The 15,861-nt window shown below is 40.1% G+C and overlaps 1 protein-coding gene across 1 annotated transcript in view; it reads left to right on the forward strand.

The window, feature by feature from the left end:
• Positions 1-15,861, forward strand: part of Pde5a (phosphodiesterase 5A) — a 125,695-nt gene that overhangs the window by 10,168 nt on the left and 99,666 nt on the right. Inside the window, exon 2 of the mRNA XM_026783945.1 lies at positions 8,097-8,688. Within this exon, the coding sequence (XP_026639746.1) occupies positions 8,097-8,688 (592 nt within the window). The remainder of the gene's footprint in view (positions 1-8,096; positions 8,689-15,861) is intronic.

Genomic DNA, 15,861 nt, shown 5'->3' on the forward strand with positions numbered 1-15,861 from the left:
AAAAAAAATAAAATAAAAAAAAATAAAAAAAAGAAAATGTTGAAAAAAAAAAGTTACTGCTCAAGGGACTGCTCCGAGGGTATCTTTGAGGTCCAGGGTTGGCCACAACCTACTCCTAGTGTTTCCCTTCAGTTGGATAATAAGTAAAATGAAAGAAGAAGAAGAAGAAGAAGAAGAAGAAGAAGAAGAAGAAGAAGAAGAAGAAGAAGAAGAAGAAGAAGAAGAAGAAAAATGGCCAGCCTTTATACTCAAATGACCTATAGCATTTTTAATCAAGTTTTAAAAATATATCCAGGTATAGAATTATCATATTATAGAATATTTCTGAGTTAATTATTGTATATATATAGTTTTTCAAGACAGGGTTTCTCTGTGTAGCTTGGGAGCCTGACCTGGAACTAACTCTGTAGACCAGGCTGACCTCGAACTCACAGAGATCTGCCTGCCTCTGCCTCCCGAGTGCTGGGATTAAATGACCACCACCCGACAGTGTATTTTCTAATATATGTGGCTAGATAATTTTATCCTTTTAGTAGTAATGGGAAGACAAGTTCATTCTTGTAATTGTTTTATTAAACTAAAAATCTAGCTCATAATCTTTATGTATGGTTTAGAAAATTATGTCGCATATGAGTCTCCACATTGTTAATGTGGAAAATCTATTTTTAAATTTTAATTTGAAAAATATCTTGAAACATTTTCTTTTTCTTCATGTTAAGAGTTTCTGTAAAAATTGATCTTTTACATTTATTTTAGTGCGTGTACACGTGTGTGTGTGTGTGTGTGTGTATACACAAGTATACCGCAGTAAGTTTTTGAAGGTCAGAGGTCATATTGTGGGAGTTGTTTCTTGCCATCATGTGGGCTCCAGGGATAAAAGCTGGGTGCCCATGCTTGGAGACAGTTACCTTTACCTGGTGAGCCATTTGGCCTGCCCCAAATGGTAGTTTTAAATTAAGTGCTTAAAAGGAAGTAATGAAGGGCTGGGCATGTAATCCCAGAGGAAGCTAAGACTAAGAGCTTCTTACGTTCATGTTCAGCCTTGGTGATTTCTAAAATAGAACTGAGGAAGAAACAATAGTTCTTATTCTGTTGAAGTAAATTGAATAAATTCTCTTCCTTTAAGCAGTCAGGTGATTTAAAGTGAATACTATAGTTCGTGTTCGGTTAGTTATGCCATCACTGCACGCACATTGAATTAGGTTTCTGGACTGTGCGAGGCAAATAATATTTTACAGGGAGAATAAATTATGTACCTAGTGTCATATTCTTTGAAAGAGTTGGTGTGGGTTTCAGTCCTGATTCTGTGTGACCAGAGCTCCTCAGATAGCATTACCTACACTGAATTTCATTATCAGTTTTAACGAAAGAAAAAAACTAAAGCTTAGCTGGGCGATGGTGGCACACGCCTTTAATCCCAGCACTCGGGAGGCAGAGGCAGGTGGATCTCTGTGAGTTCGAGACCAGCCTGGTCTACAGAGCTAGTTCCAGGACAGGCTCCAAAGCCACAGAGAAACCCTGTCTCGAAAAAAAAAAAAAAAGCAACAAAACAAAACAAAAAAACCCTAAAGCTTATAGATTTAATGTCGTGTGGAATCTAACTCAAGAAGAGATTAGAATTTGTCTAAGCTTCTTTTTTAGTGTACAAGACCATTAAATAATGGGGTGTCTTTGCTAATGTGAATATATGTTGTGAATATATTTTGTATATAATTTTAATGTAAAAGCCTCTAATGTCATCGGCTTTTTAAAAAATGACTGAAAATCTAGTCATTAAGCTACTGCAATTAGATCTTAATTAGACCTTAATACTAGAACAAAATTGCCCTAAGTATGGGGCTGGAGCAATGACAGCATCTGGTGTTCTTGCAGAGGACTGGGGTTCAGTTCCCAGCATACACACCAGGAGGCTCGCAACCATCGGTAACCCCAGTTCCAAGGGATCCGGTGCACTCTTCTGGCCTCTATGTGTACCTGAATGTCTGTGCTGTGGACGCACTGACTTAGGTACACATGTCCAGAAAATAAGGAAGGAAGGAGGAAGGGAGGAAGAGAGGGAGTGAGGGAGGGAGGGAGGGAGGGAGGGAGGGAGGGAGGAAAGGAAGGAAGGAAAAAAGGAAGAAAGAAAATAAATAAATTTTTAAAAAACACCCAAAGTGCAGAATATTTTCAGTTAAAAAAGTTCTTTAAGAGTATTTGTTTGGGGGGGGGGGTTGGAGTGATGGCTCAGTGGTTAAGAGCACTGGCTGCTCTTCCAGGGGCCCTGAGTTCGACTCCCAGCACATGCTGGCTCACAACTATCTATAATGAGATCCGATGCCCTCTTCTGGCCCACAGAACTGAGAACATGCAGACAGAGCACTAGTGTACATAAATAGTTAAATCTTTAAAGAAGTAACAATTATTTGGGCAAAAGGGTAAGATGCATTCCGTTAGTTGCTTTGCAAACAGATTTTATCCGTATTTTAATTCAAGAGAGTTATTAGGTTTATATCACAATTTTGCTTTGTCTTGTAAATTTTTGTTTCCTTATTTTTATAGATTCTAAGATATATTCTATAAAACATAGACAAAATATTTTCTTTTTTCCTATTAAAATATCTAGAACACTCATGATACATTTGAAGCCATTTAAGCAGTTTGACTTTGATAGAAAGTGATATGACTGTTCCATAGAGCTACTTAGAAACACAGCTCTGTGTGTGTGTTCTCTTTGGTAGAAAATCATATTTGAAATGAATGATATTTTGCTTCCCTGTGTCCTATCAATATACTAGGCCCATGATAAGTGGTAGAAACAAGCTCAGTGGTATTTTTGGAAGGATTTTTTTTTGTCTCATAGTCCTGGCTTTTTTTTTTTTAAAAATCTAACATATCTTTTCTTCATATGTTGTTTTTGGTTTTGTTTTGTTTTGGATCTCTGTGTGTGCGAATGTGTGTCTCAGCACCTGTATGTGTCTTGTGCTTTGTCTTGGGCTCTTTCTGTTTGTTTTGTCTTATTCTGATTTGTTTGTTTTCTTCTTCTTCTTCTTCTTCTTCTTCTTCTTCTTCTTCTTATTATTATTATTATTATTAGTGCCTGTTTGTCTTCTAATGAGAGAGAGAAAGGAAAGGTGTGAACTTGGATGGGTGGGGAAGTGCGGAAGATGGGGAGGAGAAACTGTGATCGGAATATATCGTATGAAGAAAAATACTTTTAATAAACCTTGAAAAAAATACTCATGATTAGTGAGGAGCTATAACTTGTCTAGTTCAATGGAAAACACAAACTACAGATTCTAAGTTTAAAATAATCCTGAGTGAAAATGAAGATTTAGTTTAAACACAATGCATGCTATTTAATTTTTCATTTTTAATAGTATTGCTGATCTGTAAAAACTTAAGAGGATATAAGTAAAGTTGAATTCTGTTTTATTTATTTGAGCCAGGGTCCATTATTCTCACAGTGGCCTTGACCTCCTGGTGTAGCCAAAGATGACCTTGAACTTCTGATCCCTTCTGCCTCTCCCACTACAGAGCAGGCATTACAGACATGGCCCTAGGCTTGGTTATATGTAGTTCTGGGGGTTCATTAATGCCAGGTGTGCTGGTTAGTTTTATGTTAATTTGACACAAGCTAGAGTTATTTTAGAAATTTTAGGAAAAATTTCCCCATCCGATTGGCCTGTGAGCATGCCTGTAGAACATTTTCTTGATTGGTGATTGATGTGGGAGGGCTCAGCTTATTGTGAGCACCGCCACCCCTGGACTGGTGGTTCTGGGTGCTCTTAGAAAAGAGGCTGAACTAAGATGGGCATTAGCCTGTAAGCAGCTCCCCTCTGTAGCTTTTACACAGCTCCTGCCTCCAGATTCCTGCCCTGCTTGAGTTCCTGCCCCGACTTCTCTCACTGATAGACTTATTTGGAGGTGTAATTGAAAATAATCCTTCCCTTCCCAAGTTACTTTTGGTCATGGTGTTTGATCGCAGCAATAAAAACCCTAGCTAAGACAGTAGACAGACAGTCTACCAATGGAGTCACATTTCCAACCTCAAATTTATTTAAGTATTCGTTAAAAAGTATTACTAGTTTGGCACCATTTGTTCAATTATTAATTAAGTCTATCAATTATCCTTTTAAAGGAAGCATAGGGGACCTGTAAAATGAAATGTATAGCATTTTATTTCTGCTTGCGTGGAACGTTAGCTGTTGAGGTTACGGTAGAAATTCATGACATTTCACCTCCTAATTATCTCCCTGTGTAGCTTTGGACCTTCTGCAACCAGCAGTCAGCTGATTCATGTCCTTCTGTGTACTGTAAGACCCAAGCCTCAGAGCCTGGAGCACACTACAGCTGCCCGAGCTTGGCCAGCCGTGAACCTGGGGATGTGTTCCTCAGCTCTCTATGCACACGGTAACAACATCGTGAAATGTACCACAAAGGAATCTCACGAATCACAATGTCTCAAAGACATTGATTGTTATATTAAAGCATTTCATGAACACTTAGAGGGGCCGAGTGCTGTCCCTAGAATGGAGCCTTGGAATAATCCATTTCTGATTAGAGTTGTCTTCTAAAAATAGTTGAGATTTAAGACAGGAACTCAGGGCTTGCTGGTGACAACTTCCATTTGATTCCCTTTTTCCCCACCTAACCAGTATGGATCTTTTGGTGTTTCCCGTGTTTGGCATCTGCCGACTAAGCCTGCACACCATCCGTGATAGACAAGTTGACAAACACAAGTCGTATTTACCATTAGTGTTACTTGAGGGCAGTCGCTGCCAACAACGATTTTGAGGCCTTCCAGGTTTTCTTCAGTTATTTTAAGACAATACTGTAAAAGCTGAAAAGCAAAACTAACTTCTGCCACTTGTAATGGGTATACAGTGCAGCTCACTGATGAGGTAAGAATGCTCTGTGTCTCAAGATAAGTGAGTGACTGGGCGGTAATTTAGCGAGGAGAGGGAGCCATTTGGAGGGGACGTTAGCGTGAGGATCTTGGGCATCAGTTTTCACTACATTTTTTTTTTGGCTATCTTTTTTTGAGGTATTTGTCTTTTTATTCACAGCCTTGTAAAGCTAAAATCAACTAAAAGACTTCAAGCCTCGTGCTTTCTGATTGCTCTCAGCAGGTTTGAAGGGCCGTTAATAAGGATAGACTTGTGTATTATTAATTATCAGTGCTTACAGCAAAGAGTAAAAACACCTATGGGGATTTTCATCCCCTTACCCCAAATGTTTTTTATGCAATTAAAACCCTATTTCAAAAAGAAAACAAAAACAAAAAGACCCAAGTAGAAGTGTTCTGGAAAGGATAGCGGTTGGAGCGCCTGCTTTGGCCATGGCCCAGAGCATCCATGATGGATGCAGCTAGCATATACCAAACCTTACCTGTCCCTCTGCCAATGGGTTCATTCTCTTCTAATTGGCTGGATTTTATAAAGCTCCTTTCTTGGTTCGTCATCTTCATTAGCGTGGCACTAAGGACCCAGGAGATAATCAAATCTTATATTCGGTCATCTCACATCCCCTGTATCTTTCCTGCTCACATTTAATTTTAACTTTAAGAGCAGAGGTTATGGACTCCTTGCATGCTTTAAGTTGACTTGCCCATCAGCCCTGTGTCAAGGGTAAAGGACTCAGGAGAATTTCTGTCTGTTTAAAGTAAAGAAGTTGAGGAGCAACAAGAAGTTTGATTGTTAGACCCAAGACCATCTCTTGGCCAGTGGACAACATAAACCGTTGTGGGGTCTTATCTTGTCAATACAGCAGCCATTGTTACCACTAAACACCCTGACCTGCCGAGTTTTGGGAGTAACTGACCATTGAAAGCTGAGCCCTAAATGGGATGTCTAGATCATTCCCTTCAAGGCTCAGGGAACATTGCTTCTTCAGTGAGGTGGGCAGAAGCATGTAAGGGCTGGAGGAGGGGAACATCGTTATGGGATCTATCTTTTTGGATGTGGCATGGCTATTGCATGCCAGCTCTGAGCTGTACCAGACTGGTGCAGAGGAGGAAGGGGTTCATGAGGCCCCATCCCTCCCCGAGACTGCTGTTGCCGTTTATGCTTGTCTTTCCTTAGTCGTGTAACCACTGGTGTTGTGCCCATGTTTTTATTAAGCAACCCCTTACTCAGTGGACTGCAAAGAGAGTGTGGGGTGGGGAGGGGGTGATACCTCTCAAGGGAGAAGACTGCTTGGGAAAAGAAGGGATTAACAGGAGAGAGAAGAAAAACAAGGGTTATGAAGGGTAATGCATTCTAAGATGTGTGAATGTGTCCTAATGAAAGCCCTATTGTATATAATTCATATGTGCTAATAAAAACCATTTACCAAGCACTAGCTTGACCACTAGAGAAGCCACAGTATCTCCGCTTTGACTCCCATGTCAGCCCTGCATCTGATCTCCATAGTGTTGAGGTTGGAGCTGGAGTTATTCCCTTCACGCAGGTATTTTTGACCTTTGACTCCACTGAAGATAGTCATGTGTCTTCTACTTTTTGCTAAGAAGATGGGGAGTGGGGTGGGCTTGAGAGATGGCTCAGAAGTTAAGAACACTGACTGCTCTTTCAGAGGATCCAGGTTTAATTCCCAGCACCCACCTGGTGACTCACAATTGTCCAGAACTCCAGTTCCAGAGGATCTGATACCCTCATCTGACCTCCACAGGTGCCAGGGGCACACACGGTGCATAGACATACATGCAGACAGAAACCCATGCAAATAAAATAAATTGAAAAAAAAAAGAGGTTGGAATAGGTAGTTTGTGTTTTATGGATGATGCAATTGAAACTTAAAAGAAGAAAGTAACTCACCATTGCTCATGTATCCCATTAATAACAAATGCTAAGGTTAGAACTCAGAATTGGAGGCTACAAACTTATAATACCCCAAGTGGACTCTAACCCTCTGAAACCATAAGCTGCACATTAAATGCCTTCCTTTATAAGTTGACTTGTTCATAGTGTTTATCACAGCAATAGAAAAGTAACTAAGTGAGTAGTTGGTACCAGGCAGTGGACTATTGCTTTTACAGGCCTGACTGTAGTGTGATTTTGGAGGAATATGGACGACTTTGGGACTTTGGACTAGGAAAGCATTTGGTTGCTGTAAGCAAGGCTTACTGGGCCACCTTAGTAGAATTTGGAAGACAGTAATGCTAAGAGCAATGTAGATTGTACAGACCCAGCTTGAGAGGTTTGGAGTGCTGTATTATTTGTGTTTTAATAAATAAAGCTTGTCTGAAGATCAGTGCAAAGCAGCCATACTAGTCAGCCGTCTAGGCCAGGCAAATCAGAGAGGAACAATATTAGCAGCTGGGTTGGTTTTGGCAAGGAATATGGCTACATTCTGCCTTTGCCCTACAAATCTGCCTGAGGAAAAACTGAAAGTTATTAATCTCCTTGACGGAGGCGATTTCAAGGCGTTCTACTATGGCCTCTGTTGCAAGGTTGTTAGTAATCACTCGTATGCAAGTCTACAGTGAAAAGAGCAAGTTGGGGGAAAAAAACAAATGCAAAATATACTTTATGAAGAGAAAGATAACACCAGAAAATCTAATGTCGGAGTCAAGGCTTGTGCTGAAAGAGATGAGACAATTAAAGAAAGACCTGACCCAAAGTGAGGTAAAGGGAGGAGGGCACTCAGGTCGAGACCCCATTAGCTAAGCTTCTGAGGAATTTTCTGTTTCTGAAAGGACACAGAAACAAAGCTGCGGAGAGCCCAAGGTCTGGACCACACTGATCACACACCGGCCCTGAGCCTCAGGCCCATCCTTGGTGAAGAGTTTTCATGTTTAGTAGCGCAAGCCCTTGTTAAGGTCAGCCTAGCCGCTGGGCTGTATTCAGCCAGGCTTCTGCTCCAATTAGAACCCTGCTGGTCTTTGCCAAAGCAGATAGAATTGCCGTTAAATCCCCCGGTATTTCCTCTGTCACGAGGTAAAGGAACTTTGCTTCTTGGAGAAAGAAATTGCCATCCACAGAGGTGTTCATATTTTCATATATATGGAAAGATTGGAGAGTGTTTACAACTGTACATTGACAGGATTTTTGGAAGTTTTACAAGGTACTACTATGTTTCCTCAAATATCTAACCTGTCTACATGTTATGGTCTGCAGAGAAATGGTCAACGCATGGTTTTCAGAGAGAGTTCACACCATCCCTGTATGCAAGGAAGGCGTCCGAGCCCACACGGAGTCTTCTTGCTCCTGCTCTCAGCAGCAGAGCCCTCATGCAGATAACGCCACCTCTGGAGCGCCAGCCAGAAAAATCTCTGCCTCTGAATTTGACCGGCCTCTTCGACCCATTGTTGTCAAGGATTCCGAGGGAGCTGTGAGCTTTCTCTCCGACTCAGGAAAAAAGGAGCAGATGCCACTAACCCCGCCAAGATTTGATAGTGACGAAGGGGACCAGTGCTCAAGACTCTTGGAATTAGTAAAAGACATTTCCAGTCATTTGGATGTCACGGCCTTATGCCACAAAATCTTCTTGCACATCCATGGACTCATCTCCGCCGACCGCTATTCCCTATTCCTTGTTTGTGAGGACAGCTCCAAAGATAAATTTCTTATCAGCCGCCTCTTTGATGTCGCTGAAGGTTCGACCCTGGAGGAAGCGTCCAATAACTGTATCCGCTTGGAGTGGAACAAAGGCATTGTGGGACATGTGGCAGCTTTTGGTGAGCCCTTGAATATCAAAGATGCCTATGAGGTAAGTAGGGGAGCATAGAGCATCCAGCAATGGTTGTGAGGGTGGTGGGAAGGTGGGAGGTGTGATAATTTGCATGATTGGAATGTAGCCAGGGCTGTAGCTTAGTCAGTGGTGGAGTGCTTGTTGTGCCTAAGCTTTGGATTGAATCTCCAGTCCTCAAGGGGATTGGGGAGATCAAAACAAAACAACAAAACAAACCAAAACCAAAACCCAAACCAAAATTAACTAAATATATGCTAGGTTGCTAGCTTGTCAATGCCAGTTTTTCTTCCCTAGCACTTTAGTACCAGGCAGGGACTGAGGGAAGTGTTTTCTTTTTCCATTAAATATAATGTAAGCAAATGCATCTCATATTTGCATGCTGATGAATCTGGGCTATTTCTATTTGAACTTTGTGATTTTCAAGCTGGGGTTCTAAAATGATAGGTCCAGAACTTGTCAAAGTAAATAAATAAACAAGCTTCTTCTTTCATTCAGGATGCATTCAAGAAGGCGCTGCCATCTTTTGAAATCCCGTTGACACCCAAGTTTGGTTTTCTTTCCTTTCATCTTTGCTTGGCCTTTTTTTCTTTTCATCAGATGATGGTACTCTTGGGGGGGGGCAGGGGGGTCCTACTCAGTTGTTAATCAGTTGTTAAGTGATGACCGAACGCTGGGAGATGGGTATTCCTCAGCCTTCAGTATTGAGTTTTTATTTGCAAAGATAGTAGGAGACTTTATGTTTCAGCATTGCTGGCTTTGAAAGTTCTGTCAATGCCTAGTCTCATTTTTCTATTTTCTTTAAATAGTTAAGAAGATTCATTGTAATGAACTTCCAAATGAAAATATCATGCAGCTAGATTAACATAATCACCCAAGCTAACACTTGGCAAGTCCCTACCGCTGTATATCTAGTGAGTAAATGCTGTTCTATTAGCATAGCCATTCTGAAGCCATGGAGCTTCGGTTTTATACTTTCACACCCATTATTTTTTACCCTTATCCACAACAAATTTGCTTTATATCCTTTACCTCAGTCCTGTCCATCATCATTAATATTACTATTTTTTCTTCCCTATCTATGTTCCTACACATATATTTGTATATTTGTTTACATATGTAATGTATACATTGTAGGTTAGGATCCACACATGAAGGAGAACATGTATTTTTTTTTCTTCCTGAGCTTGGATGACCTTGTAAATGTTACGAATTCTCTGTCCATCCATTTTCATACAAAATTTTTATTTCATTTTTTAGAACTGACTAATATTTTATATGTGTACCAGATTTTCCTTGTCTCTCTGGTGGTGGGCCTCTTGGTTGGTTTTATTTTCTTGCTATAGTAAACAGAGCGACAAGAAACATGGATGTGCAGATATCTCTGTGATAGGGTGTGGAGTTCTCTGGGCCAGTGCCTGGGAGTGAAATAGCTGGGTCATATATAGTTCTGTTTCTTTTTTTGGGGGGGGGGAAGGGAATCTCCAGGTTGCTTTTCATATTGACTGTACTAATGTGTACCCCACCAGCAGTGAGTACAGCTCCTCTTCTCCAAACCCTCCAACATTTGTTTGTTGAAATAAGAGCAGCGGGGCTGCGTCCCCAGCACCCGGCCGCCTGCACGGCTAGCTTTATACCCGAAATAATTACACGGAAACTGTATTCTTTTAAACACTGCTTGACCCATTAGTTCCAGCCTCTTATTGGCTAGCTCTTACATATTGATCTAACCCATTTCTATTAATCTGTGTAGCCCACAAGCTGGCTTACCAGGAAAGATCTTAACCTGCATCTGCCTGGAATGGGGGAACCATGGCGACTCACTGACTCAGCTTCTTTCTCCCAGCCTTCTGTTCTGTTTTCTCCATCCACCTAAGGGTTGGCCTATCAAGGGGCCTAGGCAGTTTCTTTATTCCTTAACCAATGAAATCAACAGATTGATATATGACACTCCCACATCATTTGTTGTCAGATTTCCTTTGCTCATTTTTAAGATTTATAAACAGTTTATTTTATGTGGGTAAGTGTTTTTTTTTTTCCACATGGAAATGTGTGTACTGTGTGTATTCCTGGTTCTTGTGGAGGCCAAAAAAAAGTGTGCTGGATACCCTGGAATTAGAGTTACTGATCATGTGCTGGGAATCAGACCTGGGTCCCAGGAGAGAGCAGGAAGTGGTCTTTACTGCTAAGCCATCTTGAATATATTTATTTTGGTAGTAGAGATGTTTCCTTATTAATTCTTCCAGTCCAAAACTAGAAGGTCTTGCCATCTTCTCTTAAGTGTTTATTACATATAGGAGTTTCCTGATAGTCTAAAGGGTCTTTTATCTGCAAATACAGATAAATTGACTTCTGCCTTTCCTGTTTTTATCCCTGTACTATCTTTATTTGGTTTAATTGCTATAGCTAAGACTTCAAGCAAATATTAATTGTGAGAGGGGAAGCATCCTATCTCATTCCTGACTTTAGAGGATACACTTTCAGTTTTTTCTCTATTCAATGTAATATTGACTGTAGGTTTGTGATAAATAACCTTTGTTTTCTAGAGGTATGCCTTATCTATTCCTAATATCTCTAGGACTTTGTCATGAAACCATATTGAGCTTTATCAAATGCTTTTTCAGCATTATTCAAGATGCTTATGTAGTTTCTGCCTTTATGTTTTTATTTTTTAATGTGTGTTATTTATTTATTTATTTATTTATTTATTTATTTATTTATTTATTTAATTTACTTGTTTTGGACCAGCCTTGTCTTTCTGAGATAAGACCCATTTGGTCATGGTACATGATCCTTAATATGTTTTAAAATTTAATTTTTAAGTATTTTGTTGAATTTTGCATGTGGCTTAGCAAAGAAATTGGTCTTTAGTCTTCCTTCCTTCCTTCCTTCCTTCCTTCCTTCCTTCCTTCCTTCCTTCCTTCCTTCCTTCCTTCCTTTCTATTGTACCTTTACCTACGTAGTTTTAATGTCAGAATAATACAAAATGGTTTTATGGAATGAAGTTATTTCTTGTATTGTTTTGTTTCCAATTATCTTTGTAGTTTTTTTATACATTTCTTGCTGATTTTTACTTTGATTAAATTGTAATCAGATCGGATGGAAAGAATTACCTTGGGCTGGAGAGATGGCTCAGCAGTTAAGAGCATTGTTTGCTCTTCCAAAGGTCATGAGTTCAATTCTCAGCAACCACATGGTGGCTCACAACCATCTGTAATAAGGTCTGTTGCCCTCTTCTGGCCTTCAGGCATACATGTAGACAGAATGTTGTATACATAATAAATAAATAAATAAATAAATAAATAAATAAATATTAAAAAAAGAATTACCTTGCTTTTTTTTTTTTTAGTACTTATTGAGATTTGATTTGTATACTAGGATATGATCAAGTTTAAAGAAAATCCCATGTGCTGCTTAGAAAGTGTGTATTCTCTATGGGGTCAAATATTGTGTGTGTGTGTGTATACACACACGCACGCACAGGCACACGTATATATGTTAAGTCTAGTTGATTGTTAGTGTGCTTTAGCTGTGAAGTTCTTTGTTTGCTTTTAGTATGGAAGACATCCCTAAATTACAGTAGAGTATCAAAGTTTCCCAGTATTACTATGTCAAGACCTATGTGTTCTTTTGTCCTTTTATGCCTTTTAGTGGTTTTTTTTTTAAATACTAGAGCCTCCAGTATTTGATGCATACATGTTTAGAATTGTTATATCTTCTCGATGAATTATTCCCTATATTAGTATATAGTGTCCCTTTTAATCTCTTCTAATTGGTTTTTTTCTTTTAGTTTGGTTTAAAGTTTACTTTATTTAATATAAGGATAATTAGGCCTGGTTGTTTATGGTTTCCATTTGATTAGTGGTTTGATGTCCATATTTTTGCTATTAGTTTTTGGTTATCGTTGGTGGCTAATTGTTTTTCTTGAAAACAATATATAGCTGGTTCTTGTTTTTAGAATTCATTTCATTAGTCTGCATCTTTTAATTGTAAGCTGAGGCCATTTATATTTAAAGTTATTGTTAAAAAAAAAAAAGGAATCGAAGGGATTATTGTTAGTCTCCATATGGTTTTGGAGATGTAAACTGGATTCTCTAGAAGAGAAGCCGGTGTTTTTAACCAGGGAGCCATCTGTCCAACCCCTTAAAATAAATTATAATTTTTAAACAAAGCATCTTAATTGAATAAAATGCTACTTTGCCTAGTGATGAAGTAGCTTGCAGTGCCTAAGATTTGTTCTAACATTCTACTATCCACTACACCATGCAGGCTTAGGGTTGGTGTGGCCCAACTCACCGTGTTCCTGGTGTCTGTTTTAGTGCTGGGTGGGTAGGACTTAATAACATTTGCTGGCTTAAAATTACATTGGATATAAAGGATAACTGGAATTTCTTGCATTAATCTCAGGTTTCAAGCTGGTCGTATCTGTCAAGGCAGTGTCATCAGGATCAGGTGTGACATGGAGTGAGGAAGATGGGCGAAGACTTTTTTTGAGAAAGAAATGTTTAGTGGGCCCTGGAAATCGTGTAGGACTTACGTGACTGGGATGTGGGCCCGATGAGACCCCGCAGTAGAGAGAATTGGGGAGGAGAGTCAGGGAAATCGGGTTGTGGACTGTAAGGGTCCAGGTGTGAGTAGGCTTTAGGGAGCTGTGGGTTCACAGCCAGGAAGCCGCCGAACTCTTGATGAGGGGTATACTATTGAGTCAGAACCGAAAGGAGGCCCTGAGGGAGTTTTGGAGGGTGGTGAATATGCCTTAAATTGTGTTTAAAGTTTCATCTTCCGCAGCCTTAAAACATATTAAAGAAATAGAGGCTGCGGGGATAGATTATTTTAGCTGTCTGTAAGTGAGGGAGTGGGTCGCTGAGCCGGAAACCGGAACCAAGGGGTGGAGTTCCCAACAGCAGAAGCTGCGCAGTGTGGCTGTGGTTGGAGTCCTGCAGTGATACACAACAGAATCAGAACGGACTGGAGTTTTGGGCAGGATAGCTGAACAATGGCGGAGAGGAACGTCTGGGCAGTGGTGTGTCGTGGTAGTTCAGGCCGTTTAACTCCCCGGATAGTTTTCTGATGCTCTTTGAAAAACTTAATGGTCTTCGTGGAGCTGCTCTCAGCCTCCGAGTGCTCTAGTAAGAGCCGTACTTTCTATTCCTGCTAGATTTGCATGTCCTTTCTCTTCCCGTGGGAGGGGACAGCTGGATTTATATATACGCTTCAGTGGCACTGTAGTCCCAAGAATCCTAGGACCATTAATACTCTTTGAAAAGCTGTCATTTGTCCCGTGGTCCTGCGTGTCTCAAGCGTGTCAATACTTCACTCGCCTCATTTTATTTAATCTGCTTACCATGTTTAAAGTTTGATGATGAGTTTTTGCTTTGTAGTTGATAGTGGTTTGGTTCTTAGGCTATGGTCTAGGCTAACCAGGTCCTCTCTTTTGCACTAATCCTAAAGGTGCAGCCTTTTAGATTCGGATTGCTCCTTCTCTCCACCGTTGGTATCATCAGTTACGGTGACTTTGTGGACTTTAATGTCTATTATTCCATCGCGAGTGTGGAGCTCATCTGTGTTCCAATTTACATTGGTATTAGGCCCTGGGAGTCATTTATCTCATGGAAAATTCTTCTCTCAGCTTCCAGCATAACTTGAATAATAAAAATACTGTCTCAGGGCCTTTTGCAAAAATAGTCAGATCATGAACATATGTTCGGATGCTTCCTGAGTCTGGCTTCTTTAACCATGAGCTAGTAAAAAACGACCCTGCCAGTGTGTTTGTCCCTTAAGCTTCTTTGGCCACAGAACACTTTCAAGGTTATAACGCAGAACTCCAAGAGGGGGCCATGAAATATAACTGCTTATTTTGAAGCTGAGAACAATTTCTAAATCTTCATGGATGCTTTCGTTGTGAGAAATTATCAACATTTGATTCACTACTTAGAAATCCACCACAGAAAATTATATAAGATAGCACATATCTGAAAATACAGTTAGAACTGATAAACCTATTTATTACCTTATTTCAATTATAAGTTAATATCTTCAGCTTAACCCAATGGCTCTGTTAGACCATGGATACCAAGGGGAGGATTTGGTGGCAGGAGCTGTTTAAACACTGATTGATGTTGGGTCTTATGATGTCCTAGTTGGGGAAACTTCCTTCGTGTGGCATTGGCTTTATATAGTAAATATATATTAAATCAAAAGATTTAATAGGAAGATAAATTCAACAGATTTACCAATAAGGTAAGGAAATGTTTGTATGTGTAAGATATTGACTTAATAAGCTATGTTTTCGTAATAACAAAATATTCAGTACCTACACAAGACCACCTGAGATGGGTGCACTTTTTAAAGAAAGTTTGTATAACTGCTCCCTGTGATTGTTTTTATGTCGTAAGGCTTTATATTATTAAAACTCCTGCCTCTCCCCTGACCTGACTCTAATGCAAGCCTCAGTGCTGCTTCTGCATGGCCACACCCCCACACCCCCACACCCCCCGTGGTCCGTGATGTCTGGAGGGCACAGATAATGTTAACAAGGATTCACGTCACCATTTACACGGCTGACGTCACATAACTGCCATTCCTCCCACCCTCCTTCCTTTGCTTTATCCTTCCCTTCCTTTGCAGAGGAACAAATCTGAGTCCTCTCACTCCGCGGTCCTTGCTTTCTGCTGAAGGACTCCTACAGATCCCTTAGGCTTAAAGGCGTATGGAATCTCTCTGGTGAATTCCTAATGAGTACAGTTATTTCCAGAATAAATATTAGAAAAGGAAAGAGCACCAGCAGATGCTTCAATTTAGATAACTCATGGACTCTTGCGGTGCTGTTGTGCCCCCAGGGAACACAGTCTGGGAACTGCTGTGCCTGCGCCTGTCCATGATCATGCTCTAATTTTAGGCATTATCTTTAAAATGCCATTCTTGGAGAAAATGAGCCCTTACTTGGCAACTCTTTTGTGTTTTTGTTTTCTGTTATTTTCGTTTTGAACGCACAGATCAGTGTAAGAACCTTCCGCGCCTGGTCTTCTCGGCTCTTTACTTGCCTTCCCTGCTTTCCTTCATCGTGTCCCTCTTTCCTTCCATCTCTCTCTCGTAAGTCACACATGCTCAGTATGTTTTTATAGTAAGTCGAAGATATACTTTTAGTAAATATTTTATCATAGTTTTAATTTTTTATTGGGGTGTGTGTGTGTG

Source organism: Microtus ochrogaster, chromosome 21 (genome assembly GCF_000317375.1).
Source record: "Microtus ochrogaster isolate Prairie Vole_2 chromosome 21, MicOch1.0, whole genome shotgun sequence".
Taxonomy (NCBI): domain Eukaryota; kingdom Metazoa; phylum Chordata; class Mammalia; order Rodentia; family Cricetidae; genus Microtus; species Microtus ochrogaster.